Source organism: Schistocerca americana, chromosome 9 (genome assembly GCF_021461395.2).
Source record: "Schistocerca americana isolate TAMUIC-IGC-003095 chromosome 9, iqSchAmer2.1, whole genome shotgun sequence".
Classification (NCBI taxonomy): Eukaryota; Metazoa; Arthropoda; class Insecta; order Orthoptera; family Acrididae; genus Schistocerca; species Schistocerca americana.
This window is the reverse complement of record NC_060127.1, coordinates 103,179,152-103,191,595: the sequence shown is the minus strand read 5'-3', so window position 1 is coordinate 103,191,595 and position 12,444 is coordinate 103,179,152. Positions and strand designations below refer to the sequence as shown.

The window sequence follows — 12,444 nt, the reverse complement described above, 5'->3', positions numbered from 1 at the left end:
CGACAGATGATGGTCATATGGTTCCTGCATGGGCACGTCTCCTGGTGGCGTCAGTTCTTGTGCTGGCACCAAGATGATAGTGAGAGGACTGTGTTGTGAGTAATGAGAGATTCCAGTATCCCAAGTGTCAGGTAGAGCAGAAGGTGGTGTAGAGGCATCCGGAACAGGCGTTGCCGGCACACAAGGCCGAAGCTGCTCCGAATGATGCACTGCAACACCCGTGTCCGTCTGGATTTCATACAGGCGTCGGCCACGGTGTCGTAAGATGTGGACAGGACTCCCATTTTGGCCGCCTGCCATATCCCCGTACCCATACAAGGTCATCGGCGGTGAACCGGTGAAGCGAAGGCACCCGCGGTCATGAGGTGGAAGGCCGCAGAAGATGAAGTAGCGTGCGGGGCTGTCGGCCATGTAAGAGCTCAGCCGGGCTGTGGTCGCCCCTGGGGGTGGAACGGTAAAAAGCCAGAAATTGGAGAAGCGCATCATCAGGGGCAGAAGAAGTCAGGAGCTTCCACTTCAGAGCCTTAAATGTGCAGACCAGTCATTCAGCCTCACCATTTGACTGTGGATGGAACGGAGAGGCCGTGACATGCATGACGCCGTGACAAGCACAAAAATCCGCACAATCGGAAGAGGCAAACTGCGGACCATTATCAGTAACAAGAGTAGAGGGAAGGCCTTCCAAAGAGAAAATGCGAGCTAGAACATTGGTGTTTGCTGCGGTGGTAGGTGATGTGCAACGGACAATGAAAGGAAAGTTAGAGTAGGCGTCAATAACGAGAAGCCAATAAGTACCTAAAAAAAGGTCCTGCGAAGTCAGCATGAATACGCTCCCAGGGCTTCTCAGGCGAAGGCCACGGTGACAAAGATGACTTCGGGGCGGCGGCCTGTGATGCACAAGGGCCGCAGGCAACGACCATGTGTGCGATTTCAGACTCTATGCCGGGCCAGTGCACATGACAGCGCGTCAGAGATTTTGTGCGAGAGACACCCCAGTGCCCTTGGTGAAGGAGGTGCAAGACCGAAGCACACAAAGACGCAGGCACCACAACACGCGGCGAAGCATTTTCGGTGGAAAGGAGGATAACACCATCCCTAGCCGTGAGGCGGTAATGCAAAGCATAGTAGTTCCGCAACGGATCAGAAGTCTTAGCAGACCGACGATCTGGCCAACCCTTCTGAATAGAGCGTAAAACCCAGGAGAGGGTAGGATCAGAACCCGTAGCAGCCGCCAGCCGGTACCCGGTGATGGGGAACCCGTCCACAACCCGCTGCTTGGCAACATCCAGGTGGAAACACAAAAGTTCGTCCCTATTGAATGCCAGATCAGAACCCATGGGAAGGTGAGACAGTGCATCAGCATTCACATGTTGAGCCATCGGCCGGAAATGAATCTCATAATTGAAACGAGACAAGTAAAGAGCCCAATGCTGGAGGCGGTGTGCAGCCTTGTCGGGAAGTGACGTTGATAGATGAAACAAGGAAACAAGTGGTTTGTGATCCGTAACAAGATGAAATTTGGAACCATAGAGAAAAACACCAAACTTATGAGGAACATAAATAATGGCCAAAGCTTCTTTTTCAATTTGAGAATACTTTTGTTGGGCATCCGTGAGCGTTTTGGAGGCATATGCAATGGGTTGTTCAGAACCGTCAGAAAAACGGTGCGCAAGGACTGCGCCGACCCCGTATTGAGAGGCGTCCGTGGCAAGAACAAGATGTTGGTCAGGTCGATAAGTAGCCAGGCACGGGGCCTGTTTCAGCATAGTTTTCAATTTCTGGAAAGCCGCATCACATGACGCGGACCAGTGAAAAGGCACGTTTTTATGCAACAGGCGATGCAACGGCTGAGCCACCAAAGCAGCAGACAGTAAAAACTTGTGACAGTATGCTATTTTCCCCAAGAAGGCCTGCAGTTCCTTAACAGAAGTAGGGCGAGGAAGGGCATCGGTTGCAGCAACAGTTTGCTGAAGCGGACGAATACCATCCCAAGAGAGTTGAAACCCCAAGTATGTGACAGATGCCTGAAAAATTTTTGATTTCTGAAGATTACTTAAGACCGGCCGTCTGTGAGACATGAAAAAGTGTGTGGAGATTTTGAGGATGTTCGTCAGTGGTGGAGCCAGTGACAACAATGTCATCCTGGTAATTTATACACCCAGGGACAGTGAGCAATAATTGTTCCAAGAATCGCTGAAAGAGAGCAGGGACACTGGCAACTCCGAATGGCAATCGTTAGTATTGATAGAGGCTGAAAGGCGTGTTTAGGACCAGAAACTGCCGGGAAGCAATGTCGAGAGGAAGTTGATGATAATCTTCTGATACAGGTCAAGTTTAGAAAAATACTGGCCTCCAGCAAGTTTAGTGAACAATTCTTCAGGTTGAGGCATAAAGTAAGTGTCGATAAGGCATTGAGCATTTGCAGTGGCTTTGAAATCGCCACAGCGACGGATATCATCATTTGGCATAGCAACGACAACGACAGGAGAGGACCACTCACTGGAAGTGACAGGAACCAAGACCCCTGAAGCAGTGAGACAATCCAGCTCCCGTTTGACCTCATCACGAAGGGCCACAGGAATGGGCCGAACCCGAAAAAACTTAGGCCGAGCAGTGGGTTTGAGCGTGATATGAGCTTCAAAGTCGTTTGCATGGTCTAACCCAGGAGAAAAAGGGACGAAAATGTCGTCGACAAGGAATCCAATTGAGCATAAGGAATAGCATCAGAGACGATTTTGACAGATTCATCTATGGAGAACCCCAAAACGCCAAAGGCATCGAAACCAAAAAGATTCTCCGCGTTACTATGGTTGACCACAAATATGGGAACAGTGCGAATGACAGATTTGTAAGATACCTCACCATCAAATTGTCCCAAGAGAGAAATCTTCTGTTTATTGTAAGTCCGTAATTGCCTAGTGACAGGTGACAGGATTGGAGAACCCAACTGAAGATACGTCTGAGAGCTGATGATAGTGGCAGCAGAACCAGTATCCACCTGCATGCGAACATCTTGACCAAGTATTTGGACAGTGAGGAATAATTTCCCTGAAAGGGAAGAAGTACAATTGACAGACAACACAGAATCAGAATTAGCATCATGTTCATGATCATCATGTATGTGGCTGGATTTGCAAACGGATTACACATCACCCATTTTTTTGCATTTGTGACACACGGCCCAACGTTGTGGACAATCTTCTCTTGAATGTTTCGTAAAACACCGCGGACATGACGGAAGTTGCGGTGGGTTTGATGCAGTTTCTTAGAGGTTTGTTTACGGTTAGGCTGAGGCTGCACTTGGGAGTGTACTGCGGCCACATCGGCCAGTGGGGACACGCCACACACTTCGTCAACATCGCACAGATGTTGTATTTCCCCGACGTTGCCCCATGCCTCTATTTGCGCTCCAGCAGCGCAAGAATTTTCAAAAGACTGAGTGATGGATAGGACTTCATCTAGAGTCGGATTTGCCAACTGAAGGGTACGTTGCCTAACTTCTTTGTCGGGCGCCGATCAGATAATAGCATCCCATACCATGGAATCGGCGTAGGATTCTTACTGAACTTCAGTAACAAATTGACACTTTCTCATGAGGCCGTGCAGTTCAGCAGCCCAAGTGCGATAGGATTGATTCGGTTGTTTTTGACAATGATAAAAGGCAACACGAGAGGCTACCACATGTGTTTGCTTTTGAAAATAGACGGACAGAAGTGAGCACATTTCAGCAAAGGACAAAGACGCAGGATCTTTCAAAGGAGCCAATTGCGACAACAACTGATACATGTGAGGTGAAATCCATGAAAGGAAAAGAGACTTACTTATTTGTTCGTCCGCGACATGAATGCCAAGAAGTGCTGTCGAAGACGTTTTTCGTAATCAGACCAGTCTTCCACCGTCTCGTGTTAAGGAGGAAAAGGAGGGAGAGACGACGACGAGAGACGCCCCGCATTTGACACCGCGCCGAAATCGCGAATCGCATTTGTGAGAAGCTTCTGCTGTTCTATGAGACCTTGCAATAGTTGCTCTAAAGTAGCCATGGAAACATGTGGGGGCAACATGGAAAAGAAAAATCACTACCTCGTCGCCAATTGTTATAACTTCAAGTTGAACAAATATATGTCAAGGAAGACGCAATACATGAAAGTCACAGATCAAGTAAACAGAGTAAGACGTGTGTCACTTTAACAGTCAAACCATAACTGAGTCCGAGTCTAGCGGCCGCTGGCTGGCTGGCCGCTTAGGTGGCACGGCTGGTGCATGGCTGGCAGACAACGCCGCATGTAGAGGACGCGCACAACTGTGCAGCGGCACTTTGAAAGATCGGCGAGTCACAACAAAAACACACAGAAATGCTTCCAACACACTTCCCTGGGGCACACCTGAAATTACTTCAACATCTGTCAATTACTCTCCTTAAAAGATAACATACTATGTCCTTCCTGGCAAGAAATACATAACCCCATTACAAATTTCTCTTGATACTTCATACGAGTGTGCTTCCAATAATATGTGTAGGTGTGGTACTCAGTCAAATGTCTTTCGGAAGTCATGAAATACTGCATCCACCTGACTGCCTCGATAAATGGCTTCCAGAATGTCATGCAAGAAAACTGCAAGTAAGATTTTGAGTGATCAATGTTTTCATCTTTTTTAAAAAATGGTAAAATCACTTCCTGTTTACAATCACTGGGCATTACATTTCATTTCTAAATTTTGCTGGTTTTGCTACACAGATATTACTGATATATCTGTACCAGCTTTGTATTCTGCTCATAATGATGATGTAAATCTTTTTTTTTCTTCTTTATAGAAACCATAACCTTAAGCTGTTACATAGCCAACAAGTTCTAGGAAATATGCAAGGTTACACTCCACTGTCCTTAATGACATACAATGAAGTTGCAAGTCTTTATCAGAACTGCAAAATGCAGGCTTCCAAGGCTAGTCTTTACTTCTTACAGTACTGCTATTTTCTTTGATGAGCGACTGTTGTACTAGAATAAACATTTGAGCTAATTTACCAGTAAAGTGTATAAGCTGCTCTCATATGAAAGCAGTAAATGTCAGAAAATCTGACCATCTACATCCTTAGCATCTAAAAATGTATTCTGTAAAAGGAAATGAAGCATTTGACAGGAGAAGAAGAAGAAGAAGAAGAAGAATACTTTAGATCATTGTAATGACAAACATTTTTACTTTAAGACAACTAAAGGTAAAGAGACTGGAGAGGAGTCTGAGTAGCCATTTAGTGTTCATAGACCTCTAAAAGGTATATGGCACAGTGCCACTGAAGAAACTGTCCAGAGTGAGAGTAAGTTACAAAACACATGTTAGAAGCACATGCAACTAACTCAAGTTTGCAAAATGTGTAATCAATATAGGGAATAAAATTTTGTCACAGCCTTTCAGAATTACAAAAGGATTAAATCAGGGAAGCTGCTCATCTCCTATATTGTTTAAAAATACATCCCAAAAGCCTTAGATCCATGGAGTAGGAACTGCGCAGGAATGGGCATTCAGATAACAAAGGCTCAAATTTAAGATTGAATAACAAGTACACTGTTTTTGTTCTACTGATTTTTATTTATTTCGAACTAATATTCAGCTTATTGGGTCACCTTCAGGAAGCAACTGACAAGCGCCTGAAAGGGATACTAGTTCTTAAGTAACCAAATGGCTCAACTGTCTGTACACCTTGCTCTTCACAGATGATCATATAGTGGAAGCCAGTGAAGAAGATATTTGCTTTATGCTAAGAAAGTTATTAGAAGAATATGGTAAGTGGGCACTAAAAGTAAACTTTCAAAAGACTGAATACCTACACAGTGGAGGAACTTAATAGTAGAGGGCATGTGTATCAAGGCATGTAAAAAATTTACATATCAGGGTAGCATCCTACTGGAAGACAGAAAAAGTAATTGAGAAATACAGCAAAGAGTAGTCCACGGAAAAGCAGCAAACCACGAACTAAACCCTCTGTTACGGGCTTCTAAGATAAGTTGGAAAGTGAACAAGATGCTCTACAGAAGTACTGCAGTGTCTGAGATATTGCACTGACAGTCAACAGCCACATTCAGTTAAGAATGAACTCACAAACTGCAATTATTATTTCGCATCAGCTGTGGAATATTTCAGAACAAACAAAACTTTGTGCTGGACTGAAACTCGAACCTGTATTTCCTGCTTGTTGCAAGTGGTCACCTCAACCACTTCAGCTATTTGAGCATCCTTCCAGGAATGGTCCAAATCTCCATTTGACCTGGTGTCTACTCTCTCCTGTGCTCACACTATACCACCATGATAATCACAAAGGGTGAGATGCTATTTTTTTCCTGTCATTGTCTAGCTAAAGAATGAAATGTGGGAATCACAGCAATACAGTGTGAGCACAACAGAGAGTAGACAGGGCAAAAGGAGAGTTGAGCCACTCCCAGAAGCATGCTCCAACAGCCGAAGTGGTTAAGCTTGCAAAAAGTGAGAAATTCAGATTAGAGTCCCGATTCTGTACGAATTCTCACTTGTTCAGAAATATTCTATGGCTGATGCAGAGCCATAATCACAATTGGCTAGTTCATTCTCTATAAAAGCACTGTAGAGCCTGTAATGACTAGGGACATTAGCGCTGAGAGCTTACTGCAAAAAACTTGTAGGAATGGAGTGCCACAGAAGGTTATGTAGACTATCTCAGCAACACCACATAAGAAAAACAACAATTAGGGAAATGATCCAAAATCATAAAGCATAAGATAGACCAGAAGGGTGGCAACTCACCTGGTATGGCTGTAAAATGCAAATAACAGATGACCAAAGAAGATCTTGATGTACCATTCTCAGGAAAGAAAGAAAAAAAGAATACCAGAAGTAGCCTGGTTAGACAGGATCAAGAAGACCATGAGAAAAAGGAAACTGACGAAGACGAGGAAGTGTGGGGTGACAGAAACCGATAGAGACAGGTATGTGGGAAGTGGCGGTGACAGCTGTATGAACACCACAGGAGAGGGAGAGGGAGGGAGGGAGGGAGGGAGGGAGGGAGGGAGGGAGGGAGGGAGGGAGGGAGAGAGAGAGAGAGAGAGAAGCAGTGGAAACAGTGGTCCTACTCTGCCTTTGACAGCAAAGGTAGTATCACTCACAATGCTACATGATGTTAATAGGAGGAGGAGGAGATTAGTGTTTAACGTCCCGTTGACAACGAGGTCATTAGAGACGGAACGCAAGCTCGGGTTAGGGAAGGACGGGGAAGGAAATCGGCCGTGCCCTTTCAAAGGAACCATCCCAGCATTTGCCTGAAAGGATTTAGGGAAATCACGGAAAACCTAAATCAGGATGGCCGGAGACGGGATTGAACCGTCGTTCTCCCAAATGCGAGTCCAGTGTATGATGTTAATAACTACACATGCAAAAATACAGACATGAACTTCCTTAACAGCTATTCAATAGTACTTAACAGTACTTTCAAATGAGTCAAATTTTCTGCTTCCACAAACAAAAACTTTTTGTTACTTTTTCAACTGATCTGGAATCGCAGACAGTTCAACATCCTTTCTCTGACAATCAGACAGTGCAAGTTGCCTCCTATTATAACAGAAGACTAGATGCTTATATGAGGGGCATTCAATAAATAATGCAACACTTTTGTTTCTTGGTTAATTTCAGTTGAAAAAATGTGGACTTTGTTGTGGGACATTGTGGAACATTCTCACTTCAGCCCCTCCAGTTTCATGAAGTTCCAATACATGGCAGTGCTATACCAAGCCTTTAAAATGTCATCTGTAATGGAGGTGTGTTCCAATCAGTGAGCTGTCATTGAGATTCTTCCAGCATGAAACCAGAGCATTGCAGATATTCAGAGGCACTTGAAGAATGGCTCTGGAGACCTGGCAGTGAGCAAAAGCACGGTGAGTCATTGGGCAAGGGGTCTGTCATCATCGCAACAAGGTTGCACAAACCTGTTCTATCTCCAGCATGCCGGCTGGCCGTTCACAGAACTGTGACTCCTGCAATGTTCAAATGTGCAGATGCTCATCCGAGATGATTGACAGATCACAATCAAACACATCGCTGCTCAACTGGACATCTCTTTCGGTAGTGTGGACACACTTGTACACCAGTTGCGTCACTCAAACATGTGTGTCGGGTGGGTTCCTCGCTGCTGAACAGAAGATCATAAAGAGCAATGCAGTACAATCTGTGCAGAATTTTTTGTGCGTTACGAGGCTGACCGTGAGAATTTTTTGTCAAGAATGTTAACAGGCAATAAAACATAGGTTCATAACTTTGAACAGGAAACAAGACGGCAATCCACAAGTGGCACCACAGCATTCCTCCTCCAAAGAGAGAGATCAAAGATGCACCCTCAGCTGGTAAACTCAAGCTGACAGCCTTCAGGGAGTCTGAAGGGGTTATCCTGTTTGATGTCCTCCTCCTTGGTGTGACAATCAACTCTGAAGTATATTGTGCTACCCTCAGGAAACTGAAAAAGCAATTCCAGCATGTTCATTGGTACAAAAATGCGAACGAACTTCTCCTTAATGAGATTTTCACTCTGCAGCGGAGTGTGCGCTGATATGAAACTTCCTGGCAGATTAAAACTGTGTGCCGGACTGAGACTCGAACTCGGGACCTTTGCCTTTTGCGGGCAAGTGCTCTACCAACTGAGCTACCCAAGCACAGCTCACGCCCCATCCTCACAGCTTTACTTCTGCCAGTACCTCATCTCCTACCTTCCGAACTTTACAGAAGCTCTCCCCTAGGCTGTGGCTAAGCCATGTCTCCGCAATATCCTTTCTTTCAGGAGTGCTAGTTCTGCAAGGTTCGCAGGAGAGCTTCTGTAAAGTTCGGAAGGTAGGAGACGAGGTACTGGCAGAAGTAAAGCTGTGAGGATGGGGCGGGAGTCGTGCTTGGGTAGCTCAGTTGGTAGAGCACTTGCCCGCGAAAGGCAAAGGTCCCGAGTTCGAGTCTCGGCCCGGCACACAGTTTTAATCAGCCAGGAAGTTTCAAACTTCTCCTTCTCCATGACAGCACAATGCATCACCCAAGTCTGTACACCCAATAGAAGCTCACAAAACTTCATAGGACTGTTCTTCCTCATTCACCCTACAGCCCGGATCTCTCACCTTCTGACTCCCATCTGTTTGGCCCAAGGAAGGACCCACTCCACAGGAAGCAGCATGTGGATGATGGGGAGGTTATTTATGCAGCAAGACATTGGCTCTGACATTGACCAGTAAAGTGGTACCCTGCGCACATGCATGCTCTCCCAGGAAGGTGGTGTAAGGCCACTGTATTAAATGGAGATTATGTTGAAAAACATGGTTTTGTTGCCACAAGAGTGGGGAGTAATATGGTGTACTGGAATCCTAAATAAAAATAACTTACTTTCAGAAGAAAAATGTGTTGAATTACTCAATGAATGCCCATCATGGAAGTGATTGTGCCATTTTTGTGTGTAAATTACTGTGTCATTTTCAAACAGGTTTCGCTTGTGTGAAGACTATAGGCAGAAGGCATATAAGTGACAATGACAATGCAAGGTGGCATTTTGAAGGATACTGAGGATGAAGGAGACTCTACTAACAAAACTGAACAAGAAGAACCTCTTCCTCTGTGCGCTGATATAAGTGTCATTGGATTTGAAGTTGGCAATATTCTGTCTGTTGCGTGTAAATGAAAGGTTTGTCATGATGGCAGCAGGACTCTTGTCAAGTTTCCGTACTTCATGATTGCTTGGAGTAATCAGCACACTGTGGAATTTGAATTTTCCTATCTCCTTCTTTATAGATGACCTTCCTCACAATATGTTTCATAAGAAGAAATGAAGACATTTCTTGGTATAACAGTGAACATAAATTAAATCCAAATGTACAATTATGTGACTATTCTTCAAAGATGTTTGCTCTCACCCCCGATCTCTTCCTACACGAAATAAATATCAGCTAGGAACAAAATGGTTGGCAAAATAATGTAAGCAGAATGGGTTAATCCAGTTGAGAAACAGTATTTAGAAGTACAACTGTGGATTCAGCCTACGAGAACACATTCAGCAATACTCAATGGGATTTCTCAGTAAGGCAACGCACCTTGTCACACCACGAGAAGTGTCCACAAATGGCTGGATGAGCACAATCAAGATTCTTAAGCACAATCCACAGCCACAAATTCCAAAGACCTTTATGCAATTCAACATTGGCGAGATCACTTCAGTAATCAAGTCAGATGTGCAAATCCTCTGCCATGAAACCTACAATAGGGATGTTGATCTATGAGCACCTGGCTGAGTCATATCCAGCTAATCTACCTGCCTTCTATACTGCAGTCAGCAATTAGTCTGGATGCTAGTGGATATTCAAAACAGTGTGACTCAGTTATGTAATGTTTCTGCTTTTAGTCAAACTTGCATTTATTGTTGTCTCTTAAAATGCAGTTCACACTTAAGTTCCTTGATCACAGAACTCATCTCAGGAAACCAGTGAGACTCTCCGAACTCTGTAGGCTCAAAGGTTTATTGCTGAATTATTTTCTGCACATGTAGTCTAATTCTGTAGTAATGGAACATCCAAGGTCACGGTATGTCTACGATGAAGATCAGCTTGTACTGCCTCTATTGTTTGTAGTAATTGTTAATGGCAGTGGGGATAGGGATAGGGGAGGGTAGCAAGAGGAGTGCCCCTACGACAGCTGACAACGTTGGTTTCTTAAAATCAAATCAACCACAAAGCAAATAATTATCAGAACTAAGTAAAAACGCACATTTAAATATACATGTCACTACTGAGACATTTGGCACAGGAGTAATTTGTAAATAACGTAATTTGAAACCTGACAAGTCGCACAATGAATGAAGAGCATATTACTGCGTCCATGACATGAATAAATCTACAGCTAATACCGCTATTTTTCTGGCTAGTTTTTATTTTATTTATTTACTTTTGCCAGTGGCAACTACTTAATACAACTGGATGGGTAAATGGGGCAACAGCCCTTTAAAGTGACAATATTTAACAACTTCGCGTAGACAAAAAATAGCTCCAGGGTAGCTACTCAAACTTCAGGGAAGGTTCCCTGAGAATTCCAGGTATGAGTAGAAAGATGCTGAGATAAGAATCATACCACGATAATTCCTCTCAGCTGGGATATATCGCACTAGCCATAAGCAGTAGTTTAACATCAGCTTTTAAACACTGATAAATTATATAAAATAGTCAATAAAATTTAATTTCAACGCTAGGTTAAAAAACACAAAATTCACTGAGATTTAACGAAATTCCCTAAGATTTCCCCGATTTTTCAGAGTAAAATATAATTCCTTTAGAATTCCCGGTTTTCCAGAAAAATCGGCAACTAAAATCTAATGGGGTATTTAAAATTGCTATTTGGCAGATGAGCTGATGCTTTGGCTGGAACTCTGGGAAATATGAGCCAGAACAATTTGTTTGGAAAAAAAAAAAAAATTGCAACCAGTCTGAACAGATACATCCTTCCACCTACATGAGCAATTACTGTCGTCAATCAGAAATTGGATTTGAAATATAGTATATACATGACAGTGACAGCTTAGAGTGGTCATCATTTAGGTGTTCATTTTTGTCCACGAAAATGGAGAAAGGTGGAAACTGTACAGAGTCGGGAAACGGGCGCTGTTTCTTGGCATCAGAACGTGAAAAAAAAATGACTAGGCATTTTCTTTTAACGACCATCTAATCCATATTCTTGTCGACATATGACAAGCCGTCTGCATACCGCACAGAGGGCTTGGTAAGTTTATGTCGAAAAGCAATAATTAATTATGGCTAAAATTGAATAAGTTAATTTTTCGTTAAAGTATCTTATCTCATGGATACATGCTCACCGAATATTCTTCTTCCTTTTTAATTTGAATGCCATTTTCGTTCATACCGGTAGCTTCTTTTTCATGAAATTCTGTTTCGGTTCTCTCCATACCCTGCAACAAAAATTTTTAACTACTGGTCAAATTTTTGGAGACAGTTTCTTGTTATCCTTCATTGCATAATACGAATACGTGCGTTTAGACACTGCGTATAAAATAAGTATTATGTAAACAAACTAATGAACTTCAAATTAACATACGACGGAGACAATTTTTTTGGTGGTGTTACAAATGTTGTAACGCCGTTACATTGAGAAACTCACAATTACTGTCTCGCGTTATCCACAATTTAAACAGCAGTAAAGGATGGTTTCGTTTCTTACACACAATCAGGCACCACCATCAGTACATGATTTTCAGCTTTGAAATCCCGGTTGCCTGCCTATAGCCTTCTGCAGTCCAACCTTTGTACCCTCAAACATATGATCGAATTCACTGCTCTTACAACGGGAGTCGTCAGCGAATACTTCTTTCACTGATGTTTACTCCGGTAAAATTTCTATTTTCGAAATCAACGTAGAGACGCCACTAATATTTTAAGAACAATATCGCTGCTA

At 43.5% G+C, this 12,444-nt stretch overlaps 1 protein-coding gene and 1 non-coding gene across 4 annotated transcripts in view; one reads left to right on the top strand and one right to left on the bottom strand.

The window, feature by feature from the left end:
* The window catches only part of LOC124551374 (gastrula zinc finger protein XlCGF57.1-like), a 109,899-nt gene extending 97,459 nt beyond the window's left edge, over nucleotides 1–12,440 (bottom strand). For 2 of the 3 annotated variants that reach the window (XM_047126414.1, XM_047126419.1), the window contains exons 1-2: nucleotides 12,151–12,440; nucleotides 11,849–11,941 (exon numbers count right to left, since the gene is read on the bottom strand). In XM_047126414.1, coding sequence (XP_046982370.1) covers nucleotides 11,849–11,938 — 90 coding nt within the window. In that variant the 5' untranslated portion in view covers nucleotides 11,939–11,941; nucleotides 12,151–12,440. The remainder of the gene's footprint in view (nucleotides 1–11,848; nucleotides 11,942–12,150) is intronic. The other variant, XM_047126416.1, reaches the window with a different exon arrangement.
* On the top strand, nucleotides 8,898–8,972 carry Trnas-cga. The gene has a single exon. It is a non-coding gene; the product is annotated as a tRNA-Ser (tRNA).
* Nucleotides 12,441–12,444: the final 4 nt, after the last annotated feature.